We start from the raw sequence: 15,099 nt of genomic DNA, 5'->3' as shown, positions 1-15,099 counted from the left end.
GAGCCCCAGGCCCCTCTATGGCTCCCCAAAACACCTAAGAACTCTTGATATTAGAACTGAATTGAGAAAGCAGCTAGGTGCACAGTGGATAGAACACTGAAGTCAGGATGACCTGAGTTCAAATTGATTTTGGGCAGGTAACAACTGCAGTTGCCTCCAAAAAGATAAAAAAAGAATTGAATTGAGATGTCAATGTGCCCATGTTGAGGGGGAAAATATCAGCAATGGACTGATCCAGTATTGTGTCAGCTAGTGCTCTTCTTCATCTGTAAAATGGGAATAATAATACCTACTTCACAGAAATATTATGAGGATCAAATGAAATAACATAACCTTAAAGCACTATATAAATGTTAATTATTATGATTGAATAGAAAATTTGCCCAGAAGATGATGGTTACTTTTTTTTCTGTTAATATATAGGTAGATACTCATATCCATGCAGCTGCCTGTATGAACCAAAAACATCTGCTGCGTTTCATTAAGAAATCTTATCAGGTGGATGCGGACCGAGCGGTCTATAGCACCAAGGAGAAAACTCTGACCTTAAAGGAACTTTTCACTAAACTGAACATGCATCCCTATGACCTGACGGTCGATTCTCTGGATGTTCACGCTGTAGGTTGGAAGGGTAACCCATCGTGTTGTGAACACATTTCTCCCCAAATCCTTCTGCCCTAGGATCCTCTGGATCCAGGTCCACCCTTTGTCTGTGGGTTCTGGGAGCACACCTGGCTATTCTGGGAACTCACTTTCAGCCCTCATGTTCTGGGCTTCTTGGTAGAAACTCATTAACTCCATCTTCACCCCTGCCACACCCCTCAGAAACGAATCCCTCTGCACCCACAGCTGAATATCACTCCTCTTTCCTAATGCAGGGACGTCAGACCTTCCAGCGTTTTGATAAGTTCAATGATAAATACAATCCTGTAGGAGCCAGTGAACTAAGGGATCTTTACCTGAAGACAGACAATCATATTAATGGAGAATATTTTGCTACCATCATCAAGGTGAGAAAGAAGCAAGTAGGTCTATAGAGAGATAATAGCCAACATGGCCAAAGTCTAGTGCTGAGGAAGAATCAAGGAGAGGGTATCATCGGCAGCCATTACCAAGGATGATAAGAATAATAGTTAGCACTTACCAAACACTTCAGTAGCTGTTAATAATGATAGTACCTTGCATTTATATAATACTTAATAGTTTCTAAAGCACTGCCATGTACCTTCTCTCCCTCTCATCTACAAACCCACAAGGTAAGTAGAACATAATATCTCAGATTTTTAGATAAAGAAACTGAGCTCAGAGCAGTTGAGTGTCATGTCCAGTCATTAATCCAATAAATAATAACACAGGGAAGTCCCTTCCTTCTATGTCTCTACCTCTTTTCATGCAGCCATTCTGGTTAAAGGAGAAGCCCTTGAGGTCTGGGTTTTGAAAAATATGAGATTTTCTTCTGTTTGGAGGCAATGTTCTTGTAACCCCTCAAATTGTACAAGGGTGAGGGTGGACCTGGATACACATCCTTTCTGGAATCCGGAGGGTTAGGGTTAGGGTTCACTGCCTTCACATACCCACCCCACAGGGAGTAATAATGAAAGCAGGTCCGTCAGACGTATAACCTTTTCATCCCAGTTTCCTAGGATCACAGAATCACAAATCCAGGCCGAAATCCCAGGTCTTCATCTGCTCTGAATCACCATCTACTCCAACTCCATTAATCCTACATCTTTTCTGCCCTTCTCAGCTTCAGTTTTCTTCAGGATCCCTTTTCTCCACCAGCACCCAAACCCTAGAGATCTTGAGGGAAGTCCTGGCTCCCTGGGCTTGCTTTTTTCCCCTGAGAGAGTTTCCTGGATTTTGCCTTGCAGGAAGTAGGTGCAGACCTGGAGGATGCCAAATACCAGCATGCAGAGCCCCGGCTGTCCATCTATGGCCGCAGCCCTGACGAATGGACTAAACTCTCAGCCTGGTTCGTCAGCAACCGTATCAACTGTCCCAACATGACTTGGATGATTCAGGTCCCCAGAATCTAGTATGTGTCCGCCAAACCACGTGGTCCAAGGCCGCCTTTCCCCCTTCCTATGCATCACCCACCCGCCTACCTGCGGATGCAATCCCCGTTAATCCCCCATTAGTCGTCACACACCCCAAATCACTGAGCTTTGCCCCAGAGGGTCCTTAAGAACAGGGGCGCATGTAGTCCCATGAACAGCTCGCATCCCTCACACCCGAGAAACGTTCCCTCACCTGCCCCGGGTCCTCCCTGGTCGGTAACCGGTGCATGCTCACAAGATGAATCCAGCATGGAAAGCCCCTTCTTTTAGGCCGGGTTCTCCTGCTCCAGCCTTCACATATTTGTCCCTTTATCCACAGCGATGTGTTCCGGTCTAAGAATTTCCTTCCACACTTTGGTAAGATGCTGGAAAACATCTTCCTGCCGGTGTTTGAGGCTACTGTCAATCCCCGGGCCCACCCAGACCTCAGCATCTTTCTCAAGCGGGTAAGCCTGTTCCTCTGATACCCCCCAAACTATTCCAGGTGCTGGGTGGTAAATTCTGGATGTTCTGCTCATTTTCACTGGAGCTAGAGAGAGCTTGACAGATGTGCTGTGGGCAGACTTCTCAGAGTGGCCTTTAAAGCCCCTCACAGTCTGCTTCCAGCCTGTTTCTGGAGCCTGATGGACTTTGCATTTCAGCCATAGGGCCTGTAGTCTCAGACTCCATCCAGGCTCTTCTGGAACCTAACATTTCATCTCCCATTTCCAAGCCTTTGCCTGGCATTCATTCCCTCCTCAGATCTCTTTCTGTCTCATCTCAAGGGCTCATCCAAGACCTTCCTGATCTCCCCCCCCCCCAGTTATTTCCCCCACCATTACTCATTATAGAAGGGCTCATCCAAGACCTTCCTGTTCCCTCCCACCCCTAGTTACTTCCCCCACCATTACTTATTATAGACTTTGTACATGCTGTTTTCTCCCAGACATGGCAAACTGATAGCAGCAGGCAGGAACTGGTTTTCTGCTTTTTGCCTTATATCTGGGATGCTCAGTATACAGTAGGTGCTTAAATTCTTAATCACTTCATGTCATTGGCCCTGGCAGATCACCGGCTTTGACAGTGTAGACGATGAATCCAAACACAGCGGCCACATGTTCTCCTCTAAAAGTCCTAAGCCCCAGGACTGGACAATGCCAAATAATCCGTCCTACACATACTACGCCTACTACATGTATGCGAACCTCGTGGTGCTCAACAGCCTGCGGAAGTGAGTGATGGGGATGGAGGGACTCTGCAGATTCTCCTTCCTGCATTTTCTTTCTTTCTTTCTTTCTTTCTTTCTTTCTTCTTTCTTTCTTTCTTTCTTTCTTTCTTTCTTTCTTTCTTTCTTTCTTTCCTCTTCTTCCTTCCTTCCTTCCTTCCTTCCTTCCTTCCTTCCTTCCTTCCTTCCTTCCTTCCTTCCTTCCTTCCTTCCTTCCTTCCTTCCTTCCTTCCTTCCTTCCTTCCTTCCTTCCTTCCTTCCTTCCTTCCTTCCTTCCTTCCTTCCTTCCTTCCTTCCTTCCTTCCTTCCTTCCTTCCTTCCTTCCTTCCTTCCTTCCTTCCTTCCTTCCTTCCTTCCTTTCTTCCTTTCTTTCTTTCTTTCTTTCTTTCTTTCTTTCTTTCTTTCTTTCTTTCTTTCTTTCTTTCTTTCTTTCTTTCTTTCTTTCTTTCTTTCTTTCTTTCTTTCTTTCTTTCTTTCTTTCTTTCTTTCTTTCTTTCTTTCTTTCTTTCTTTCTTTCTTTCTTTCTTTCTTTCACTGAGGCAATTGGGGTTAAGTAACTTGCCCAGGGTCATACAGCTAGGAAGTGTTAAGTGCCGGATTTGAACTCAGATCTTCCTGACTTTAGGGCTGGTGCTCTATCCACTGTGCCATCTAGCTCTCCCTTTTTAAATGATTTTTTTGTTTTTCTTTCTTTCTTTTTTTTTTTTTTTTCCCTGAGGCTGGGGTTAAGTGACTTGCCCAGGGTCACACAGCTAGAAAGTGTTAAGTATCTGAGACCAGATTTGAACTCGGGTCCTCCTGAGTTCAGGGCTGATGCTCTATCCACTGCGCCACCCCGCTGCCCCTAAATGATTTTTTTGAAGAAGCATGAAAATTAAGGTAATTGGACTTCACTGAGCTCTTCAATTGTCTCCATCTTGATTTTCTCTCTGAACTTTATTGTAAATCACACTGTACCCAATGCAGTTTACAACAAGCATTTGTTAGAATCCGCTAGGCTGGATGCTTTATGAAGGCAGGGACTACTACTTTTTGCTTTTCTTTGTGTCCCCAGGACTTCAGAGTCTAGCACATGCTTGTTGATTGACTGTGACAGTCTAGTTTCCAATTAATGAAACACTCATAAAACATTTATTAAACACCTACTACATGCCCTGCTCAGCACAGAAATAAAGACAAAAATTAAACAATTTGCAAATCCCTGAGTAGGAATCTGGGAAGCTAGGACAGTTTCATCTGGGAGCAGTAGTTGCCGTGGGCTGGCTTTCTGCATGGTTGTTCTGGGAGAAAAGGTAACCCTTCCCCTCCTTCTCCTTTACCTTTCTTCCCTTTCCCATGACCCTGTTTCTGCTCTCTCCTTCTCCTCCCTACACATGACTTTCTCTGCCTCTAAGGGTTCAGGCCAGAGGCAAGTTCAGGCAAAAGGACAGTTGGTTTCCAGACTACTGCCAGGAGGAAGAGCACCCCCATCGCCAGCGTGGGGTTCTAGAGCAAAACCCCAACCACCTTGCCTTAGTTGTGATTCTGATGATGTCCAATCATTAGTCCACAATCCAGATGGTGATTCTCTTTCTCTAGGGCCCGAGGGATGAACACATTTCTGTTTCGTCCTCACTGTGGGGAGGCTGGAGCCCTCACACACCTCATGACAGCATTCATGACAGCAGATAATATCTCTCATGGCCTAAACCTGAAAAAGGTGAGGTAGCTGCTGAAATTTTCAGGGGAATTACAGAAATTGTTATTTTTCTTTCCATAGCATCTCAAACAGATACTATTACTGAGAATCTAGAGGAGCTTTCACATGCTCTGGTCTAATTTTTACTATTATTTCCTGTTGTGACTTGCATTAGCATACCTTTTTCTGGGAGTCAGAGCCTTTCTGTATGGGGGAAAAATGTATCTGAGCCATCTGCTTGGCTCAGAAAATCTACAGAAGAGAATTATTTCCCAGTATCCACATCGGTTTGACTTGTTACTTCATTAAATGCCCAGAAGGTGTGGAGGGGTGAGATTGGGGGTGGAGGTCTGGGAAGGAATGAGCATCTATTAATTGCTTATGATGTCTGGCACAGTGCTGTGTGCTTTGCTGAAGCTACTGTATGGTGAAAGATGTTTCCTGAAAGAGACAGAGGAATCCAATCTGGTTATTTTACTAAATGTTAAAGATGAAAGTGAACCTTCTTTGGTTTTAAACAAAAATCCATGTTTTTAATTTTCAAATTATACTCAGGTGTCTTTTTTCTTCTTTACTTTTTAGAGTCCTGTACTACAATATCTGTTTTTCCTAGCCCAGATTCCCATCGCTATGTCTCCACTAAGTAACAACAGCCTTTTTCTAGAATACGCCAAGAATCCTTTTCTGGACTTCCTCCAGAAAGGACTGATGATTTCACTCTCTACAGATGACCCCATGCAGTTCCACTTCACCAAGGTAGAGCTATGAGTTGCTGGTGGGGGCCACCATTTCCCTTTGTGTCTGGTCCTAGAATCCTCCATCTAGAGCTAGAACTTCAGAGACCATCTGGTCCAACTCCTTCATTCTATAGGTGGGGAAACATAGGGGAGGTGATTTATCCCAGGTCACATGCCCAGAATCAGAGGTGGGAGATGGACACAGGCCCCTGATTATAGAACTAGTATTCTTTCTACTGCATCACACACAGAATGTTTTACATTTTTAATTATAAGAATAACATCTGAAGTAAATAAACATGCAAAATCAGGAATGAGATCCTTTACATTTAATGGTGAAGACCAGACAAATTAATTAATAATCAATAAGAAACAAAAATTGCATTTCTTTTGTGGTCTCTTTCAGGTCTCTCTGAAGTTAACTGTCATTTGACTCTCTCATCTTCTCTTTCTTTTTCTTTCTATCCTTCCTTTTTCCTTTATTTTCATCTCTTTCCTCCATTCTTTTTTCTTTCCTTCTCATTCTTCATTTTTCTTTCTTTCTTTCCTCCTTTCTTTTTCTTTCATTTTTCTAAACTGCTCTGTGCCTCAGATAAATCTGTGGGACTTATAAGTAGTCAGAAATAGATAGGTTAGTGGAAGAAGTTTCCGTACTAAGAATTTTCTGCATTGGTGGGATACTTCTCATTTTCATGTATCATTTTTATATTATAATATTCATTCATATACATGAGTTTCTTAGTCATTTTCAATTTGTTCAACATATAAGTTGTTCCCAGATTTTTGTATCTCTGAGTATATTTTTATATTTTTTTTGTATTTTTAGTATAACAAATGCTTGTTGAATTTGATTCAATTGAAGTCATAGGAACTCAAGACCATATACTTATTGCTTAAAGGAACCTGATGGTAAAGGATATGATCAGTTTTGTTACTCTTATTGCATCTTAAATATTTCTCTCCCAAATATTTGCACCAACCTACAGTTCCACCAACCATTAAAATGCCCATTTCCTTGCAGCTATACAAATTTTGAGTTAATCTTTTTTTTTGTGTTATTTTTGTTAAATGCCATTTCACAGACCATTCAGGACCAGCCCAGCCCAGTATAAAGAGGTTTATTATTGACAGATTTTCCTTAGGTGCACTAGTACCCTGCAAATGCCCTCCAAGGAGATATCCAGAAACATGGGCAAGAATCATATAGTAACCTGTGTATAGGTTACAAGTCTGGCCTCAGATACTTGACACTTACTAGATATATGACCCTGGTCAAGTCACTTAATCCTGACTGTCTCATGCCCCCCCCCCCAAAAAAAAAGTATGGGTGAGTTATTCTGCAATAATAAAGGAAATACCCACATTAATAATGATGATCATTTTAGCCAACCAAAAAGAGTAATTTTACAGCTGTATAATAAGATGTAAAATGTATTCCAGGATACTTCTGAATCCCATCAAACAAGATGAGAATGATTTTTAATAATGATAGTAACAATTATAATAATGAAATATATGGCTCATTACTCCTAAGGAAGCTGTAGAAGTAGTAATACCCCCATTGGAAGTTGGATGTTCTCAGAACATATGACAAGTAACAGAAACAATAATAATAATTATTTTTTTAATTTCTTGGCTTTATTTAAAAAAAAATAGTTTAATTTTATTGGCTTTCTTTCTTTTTTTTATTAGTTACCAGATATATGCATGGGTAATTTTATAGCATTGACAATTGCCAAACCTTTTGTTCCAATTTTTCCCCTCCTTCCACCCTCCAGATGGCAGGTTAACCAATACATGTTACATATGTTAAAGTATAAATTAAATGCAATATATGTATACATGTCCAAATAGTTATTTCAGCAACAATAATTATGATAAAGAGCTTAAAAACTTATAGAAATACTTTGGGAGCAGACATCCCTTCGTTGGGCAACATAAAATAAAAATCAGATGAGATGATTTTTGTATAGTTCTTAGCACAATGACTGGGTCAGAGCAGGCACTTCACAAATGCTGGTGAAGTTCTTCCCCCCTTTCTCTCCCCCCTTCCCCAATAATGTAGGCTGATAATAGGCACACAGTTTGGGATTTGTAGAACGTAACTAAAAATGATGTATGATTGAATGAATCTATGAAAAGGCTACAGTCCAATCAAAACCCCTCCATGGGTGAATGCCCAAGAACATAACATACCAAAGGAAGCATTGACTCAAGAGCTGCCAGGCAGATTTGTGCCTACACTCAGGAAGGATTATGTTAACAATTCTTGATCAGGTTCTAACCCTCAGAAATTACAGGAGACTTATTTCTAAGGAGACCTAACACTGATCAATCCATATAGTACAAGGAAAGGGTATAGAGATTATATAATACACCACCTCAGGTTGCAAAAATCAGCACCTATTAAGGTACAATCTGATGGCTAGACTTATACATAAGAATATCGCTATCTTTAATAAACTAACAAATAATAAATACCTATTCTTGTAAATATGGACTAAAAATGATCTCAGAGAAATCAACAACTAAATTGTATGGAAAATGGAACATAATTGCAGACAAAAATGTTGACCAGAATCACTTGGTTAGAATATTGATCCATAGAAACTTAAGGACACAATTTTTACTAACTGTGGCTATATCCAGTATTCATAATCTCAAAGCTGCACAAAATGAAAAGTCTTCAAACAGAAAGAAATCAAAATCATGCAGGACTATAATGAGGGACATATCATCCCCATGGTTCTGTCTGCTACTAAAGTCATCCCAAAGATGACTTCTATAAGTAGAGCAGGAGGGAGGAAAAACGTATTTATTAAGGACTCATTATGTGATATACATTATACTAAGCACTTTAGTAATATCTCTCACTTGAGAGAATTCTTATAAGTGAACTTGTAGAATTTGATTTAATATCCCAAAATTTTGCCATTGCTCTTTTTTCCCCTTTCTGTGCAGGATATGTGTTTATTTCTTTTGGTAATTCATGCAAATTTTGTTTCATGTATGTAAATGATTTCAGGAGCCTTTGATGGAAGAATATGCTATTGCTGCCCAGGTCTTCAAACTGAGCACCTGTGACATGTGTGAAGTGGCAAGAAATAGTGTCCTGCAGTGTGGATTGTCCCACGTGGTAGGTTTGCTTGTCTTTCAGTAATGTCCACTTCTACAAATTTGTATATGATGGGAAATTTCCACTTACTTCACCAAATATGGCTGAGACTTTGGGGATACAAATACAGATCCTCATCTTAATGAGCTTTCTAATAGGAAGAGAAAAGACATGGACGCAAATAATTCTACTGCAAAAGAAGTTATGAATCTGAAAGGTCTGAGCAATGGGTATGGAATTTATAAATAGGAACTGACCACTGGGGGTTTGGGAGTGGGGGAATCAAGGAAGCTCCCTGGAGGAGGTGGCAGCTAAGCTGCACTTTTTTTTAAAATTAATTTTATAATTATAAATTTTTGACAGCACATATGCATGAGTAATTTTTATTTATAACATTATCCCTTGTATTCATTTTTCCAATTTTTCCCTCCCTCCCTCTACTCCCTCCCCTAGATGACAGGCAATCCCCTACATATTAAATGTGTTACAGTATAACCTGGATACAATATATGTGTGTAAATCCAATTTTCTTGTTGCACGTTAAGAATTAGATTCCGAAGGTATAAGTAACCTGGATAGATAGACAGTAGTGCTAACAGTTTACATTCACTTCCCAGTGTTCCTTCTCTGGATGTAGTTGTTTCTGTCCATCATTGATCAACTGGAAGTGAGTTGGATCTTCTCTATGTTGAAGAGATCCACTTCCATCAGAATACATCCTCATACAGTATCGTTGTTGAAGTGTACAGTGATCTTCTGGTTCTGCTCATTTCATTCATAAGCTGCACTTTTAAGATAGGGAGGAACTTTCATCACCATCATTATTGACATTTCTCTCACTTTTAGTTATGCAAAACACATAATATCCATTATCTCATTTGAATCTCACAACTACCTTGGTATTACAATATTACAAGTATGATTATTTCCACTTTATAGATGAGTTTATAAAGTTTATCAGTTTACATACATGATCTCATCTAAGTCTCCCAATCATTCTTATTATGAGTATTCTTCTTCCCATTTTCCCCATATTTCTTACTTATCAAGTAGGATTATTTTTACTTTTCAGATAAGGGAACAGAGAGATTAAGTGAGTTTAGCTAGAAGTATTAAAGGCAGATTTGAAAACTAGTTGTTTCCTAGTTTTGGGTCCAGTACTTTTCCCATGGTACCTTTCTGCTTCTTCCATTATATTCAAAGATGAGCTGAAGCCAGCTTGAATCTGTGAGTTCTGATTGTTAAACTTTCATTGTGAGTATTTACAAATCAGGATTTGAGTTATTGTCCTGTTGATTGTCTAGAATAAGAAAATACCAGAGAAAATGTTAATAATAGAAATTAAACTTAAAGGTATACTATGAATGCTTTTCCCTCTGGGTAGCCAGTTGTTAAATATTCACCAGAATTGAAAAGTATTTACCATCTCTGAATAGATTCAACATATGGAGAGAATAGGGTGACCATTCCAAGCATGGGGGAATGGAGGGAAAAGAAGGTAAGACAAGATCAAGGGACAGAGAGTAGCTTACTTTTCTGAGTCACAGAATGTATGAAGAGAATAGATAAGATATAGCCGAAAAGGCTTATTAGAACCTAATTGTGGAAGGTCTTGAATGCCAAAATCAGGAGTTCCTACTGGTAGGCAGAATAGAGAGGGATGCCCCAGAAGACTCTGAATGATAGGATGAGAGCAGGACTGAAAAAGCATTATGGTGAACAGATTGCACAGGAGGCAGGAGAACCAGTTAGGAGATTAATATGATGATCTGGGCAAGAGAAAATAAAGGCCTGAAATTATGGGGTTGTAACAAGACCAAGAAAGAGGGGAAGATCTTATAGAGCTGGAATCAACAAAACTTGGCAGCTGCTTAGATACATGGCTTAGAAGATGGCAGAATCAAAACTGACTTTTAGATTATGAGTGTCGATAACAAAAATGAGAAAGTTGGGAGAAATGCAAGATTTGAAAGGAAGATGAGCCCAGATTAGGACATTTTAGGGTACCTAGTTCCCCTAACCCCAGCCTCAATCAAAGTCCTGAAATAGAAATTAAGAGACAAATTCAACCCCCCAAGATTAATTTAAGTAGACAAAAATCGGACCTTTCACCAACAATGAAATAATAATGACCGGTTTTTACATAGCACTTTAAAGTTATCAGTTTACATACATGATCTCATCTAAGTCTCCCAATCATTCTTATTATGAGTATTCTTCTTCCCATTTTACAGAAGAGGAAACTGAGGATGAAACAGGAAATGAGAGAAAATAAATGAATTACCCAATGTCACAAAGCTAGTAAATGATTGGGCAGGAGTTGTTCTGACTCCAAGTTCAACAGTGTATCCACAGCCCTACCTAGTTTGATTAGCAATGTCAAATGCTATTGCTGAGGAAAATTACTATTCTTTAGAGAGAAGGAAGTCATTGACCTTCAAGAGAGCTTCTCTTAGTGGGACAGAAAGACAGAAACCAGGCAGCAAGAAGCTGGAGCTTTTTGCTGCTCTCTGGGCAGTGCAGAGAGAGAGCATTCACTAATAATCTTCCTAGAAGTTTGGTAGTGATGAGGTGGAAAGAGATAAGATGAGGACTTGAGAGTGGAAGGAGGTGTTCTGGGAATGGATATGGGAGATTTAAGCATGCCTAAATGAGAGAAAAAGAGGGAAAAGAAGCCAGCCAAAAGAGAGCAAGACCATGGGAAAGGAAGGAGGTGGGTTCTAAATTACAGGTGGAAGGAAGGACAGATGGCTTCATGAAGATTTTAAAAGGGTATGGAGTTCAGGGAGTTTAAATCACATGGAACTCATCTCAATAAAGTCGGAGGTAAAATTACCTGTCAAGTGGGGTAGAAGATCATAAGTTTAGAGGAAAAAAAGAAATTTAGAGATTATCTAGTCTCATCCTTACATTTTAGAGATTAGAAAACTGAATGTGAGAGAGATGAAATACCCCGTTCTATGTTTTAGCAGGGCTGAGATTTGAACACAGGTCCCCAGGCTTAACAACTAATGTTCTTCACCTATGTGGTGAATGGAGTTGGAACCTTGAGAAAAGAGGGTTGGAAGTAACTTTTGTATTTGTGTCCCCAGTGCTTTAGAAACTTGGTGGATAATGGGAATTATGTGGTATAAATTAATAGACGAATAAAAGGACTGCTCTGTAATACTTAGATTCCAGATGAAGTTAAATCAAGTAAATCTGTATTGAACAGCATCAGCATGGTTTCTTGATTTCCTCCATCAAGATTTGCCCACTGCCAGAGGACAAAAGAAGCAGTTGATAGGATTTATTCACCATTTAAAATCAGCAGAATAAGATCAATAGAAATTTAAGGAAGAATCAAAGGTGGGATTGGCTGACTATAAGGTCAGGATTGAGTTGGGAAATGAATTGAAGCCAGAGCAGGATTTAATAGATTGAGAAAATAAGGAGGAAGAAAAATCCTGGAGGTCACAGTGAAAGACATAAATATAAATAAAGTTATAAGTTTATAAAATTTATTTATAATTTTAAATTTGTAAATAAATTTAAAGACATAAATATAACAAATGGAAGGAGGAAAGGAGTAGGAGAAGTAGAGAGACAGAAAATTAGGGTCAGAGGAGGAAAGTTCAGAATTCAGAATCTTGAAGGTTTGAATGAGGGCTACCTGGACTAAAATAGCTGAGGAGAGGGAGGTCATGAGAGGTGCAGGGTTCAAGAAGCTATGAAGACAGGGAGTTAGATCATTAAAGAGGGCACTGAAGTCTCCAAAGGAAGATGATATAGATGGGTTGTAACACAAGGGAAGAAGTGGCCCAGTAAATCCTGTCTAACCACTGCATGCAAGTTTTTGTTTTGTCTGTCTGGACATGCCTTTTGGCCAAAACTTTTCATCAGGCACTCCTGGAAGCACTGGATGAGTTCTTTTAAAGGTTTATTTTTTCCTGTTGCCAGGGGAGAGTAGAAGGAAGGGATTTTGTGGAGGAAGTAATTATTATACAGTAATATCGAGGGGCTAATAAACAACGATCATTCTGCTTCCTTTTGTCTTTTAGGAGAAAGCTAAGTTTCTTGGAGATAATTATCTTGAGGAAGGCCCTAATGGAAATGACATCCGGAAAACCAATGTGGCTCAGATCCGAATGGCCTATCGCTTTGAAACCTGGTGTTATGAACTCAACCTAATTGCAGAGGGTCTAAAGGCAACAGATTAAAATAAATATAGCAAGTATTCTGTTTGGATCATTTCTCGCATTTAGGTTCTGTGTGGTACTTGCCTATTCCTTCTCTGGAAAAATAAGAAACAAGACTTGAAAAGTAATTTCTAATTGGAAGGATATTTTCTTCTTAATTCTGTTTTCTATTTATTGACTAGGAAACCTACCCAAGAGTACTCCACCCATCCCAGTATCACCCATGAAAAGTCATCTTTTTGACAAGTTGTCAGTGCTGGTCTATGAAACAGGTTTTATAGTGCAATGTGGGTGTGCCTCCTTTAAGAAAATCCAGTGAGCAAAAATCTGAACTTACAAAAGAAATATTTATAATTATTATAAAAAATAATTTGGGAGACAATTTACTTCATAAATGATAAAGTTTTGTTTCAAAAAAATTCACCCACAGACTTTCTTTCTGAGTGACAATGAACTGTACAAATGCACCAAAAATTTTTTGATTGACTAAATAAATTAAGGTTCTATGTCACTTTTAGGGACTAAGTGAAGCACTTTTATGTTCTATTTCCATAGCTACCTTTCCACACATACAAGTGTGTTGCCATCTACTGGTAGGATGGATGAGTACAACTGGCAGAAAAAATAGATCAAACCCAAGATTAGCCGAGCCTAAAATCCTTTTTTTCCTTTCTAAGTGGGTTTTTAATTTGTTTAATTTTTATTGAAATGGCTACGAACATCCTTACAATCTTTCTTTGCTAATTTATATAAAAAACAGGGTCGAATAGTGAAAGATACTATTGCCCTAACAGTATTCTGGATTGTTTCTTTTTCCTTTTCCTTTCTTTTCTTTTCTTCTGAGCCTGGACTTCCCTTTCTCTGGTTAAAAGAACAATGGCTGCTCATGGATTTTACAGCACCATTAAAAAGTCCAGAAATTTTGACCTGCTATATTTCCCACTAGAATTCCCACTAGTTACTCAATTAAGGCAGCCTGGTGGTCACTTTTGATGTTGGACTTGGGGCAGACACCTGACTGGTTTTAGCCTACAGCCTCATGAGGGCCATTCACCAACCTCAGCCTACCTAGTATGAGGGGCTACAAGCATGGAGAATCACATCCACCTACTCTTTTCCCTTTAACATTATTTCATATACATATTTACGTGCATTAGCACAGCTCACATTTTTCATAGTTAAATGGTTTTTCATTTTGTTAATATACGCAGCTGGCTATTTGGTTACATTCAATTTTAAGTAAGTCAGATATAAGCATTTTGTACAAATGACAGCCTGCTGTCCTTTTTGGAATAACTTGCTTTGGGGTATAATTGCTCAAAAGGAGGAGTGGTGTATGAGGCCTTAGATTCAAAGAGACCCACATTCAGATCCTGCCTCTGATGCATAATGGCTGTATTTCCATGACAAGTCACTTTTTACTGTCAAATGTTAACTTAAAGATGAATTGAAAGTTTGCAAAGGGGGTTCACATTGGAAAATCTCCATAGCTATGGATATCACAGATCCAAATGAGCCAACATATACACATACATACACACACACACACACACACACACACACACACACACACAATTGTGCCCGATCAGGCTGGCACAGAGGATGGGGTACCAGACTTGGATCAGGAAAATCTGACTTCAAAGACTTCACTTAAATGTCTTTGTGATTCTTGATAAGTCACATTTCCTGATTACGCCTCACAAAATGCCCTAAAACTTAAGTCCTCAAGTCATACTGGTTTAAAACCTGATTTAGTGAAGAAAATTCCCATACTAGCAGTCCCATAAATTTCCCCAAAGTGGAATTCTCATGTCAAAGGGATATGTAAATAGATTTTTAAAAATTAAGTACAAATTAGGAAATTACTAGAGACTGAACCAACTGTCAATGTCAAATATAAATAAATATTTCCCCATAGCCATTTTCACTTACTTTTCTTAGTTTAGTATGTATAAAGCAGGACTTTGGAGTTGTTTCAACTTGCCTTTCTTTCACTGTTAAGACATCATGCATTTTTTTACAAGTTGTTATTTGTATTTATTTCCTTGTGCTTTTCTTTGCTGCTTTTCTCCCTTGACTTATGGAATGGAATTCCAGCAGTATCTTTTTTTTTTTAATTACAATTTTATA

At 39.2% G+C, this 15,099-nt stretch overlaps 1 protein-coding gene across 3 annotated transcripts in view; it reads left to right on the top strand.

Moving 5' to 3' along the window:
• AMPD1 (adenosine monophosphate deaminase 1) overlaps positions 1–13,004 on the top strand; it is a 40,108-nt gene extending 27,104 nt beyond the window's left edge. For all 3 annotated transcript variants that reach the window (XM_074263134.1, XM_074263135.1, XM_074263133.1), the window contains 9 exons: positions 424–618; positions 879–1,010; positions 1,872–2,035; positions 2,377–2,503; positions 3,104–3,267; positions 4,840–4,960; positions 5,522–5,695; positions 8,702–8,812; positions 12,832–13,004. In XM_074263134.1, coding sequence (XP_074119235.1) covers positions 424–618; positions 879–1,010; positions 1,872–2,035; positions 2,377–2,503; positions 3,104–3,267; positions 4,840–4,960; positions 5,522–5,695; positions 8,702–8,812; positions 12,832–12,990 — 1,347 coding nt within the window. In that variant the 3' untranslated portion in view covers positions 12,991–13,004. The remainder of the gene's footprint in view (positions 1–423; positions 619–878; positions 1,011–1,871; positions 2,036–2,376; positions 2,504–3,103; positions 3,268–4,839; positions 4,961–5,521; positions 5,696–8,701; positions 8,813–12,831) is intronic.
• Positions 13,005–15,099: the final 2,095 nt, after the last annotated feature.

Source organism: Sminthopsis crassicaudata, chromosome 4 (assembly GCF_048593235.1).
Source record: "Sminthopsis crassicaudata isolate SCR6 chromosome 4, ASM4859323v1, whole genome shotgun sequence".
Classification (NCBI taxonomy): domain Eukaryota; kingdom Metazoa; phylum Chordata; class Mammalia; order Dasyuromorphia; family Dasyuridae; genus Sminthopsis; species Sminthopsis crassicaudata.
Note: the sequence above shows the minus strand (reverse complement) of the source record. Positions and strands in the feature narration are given on the sequence as shown.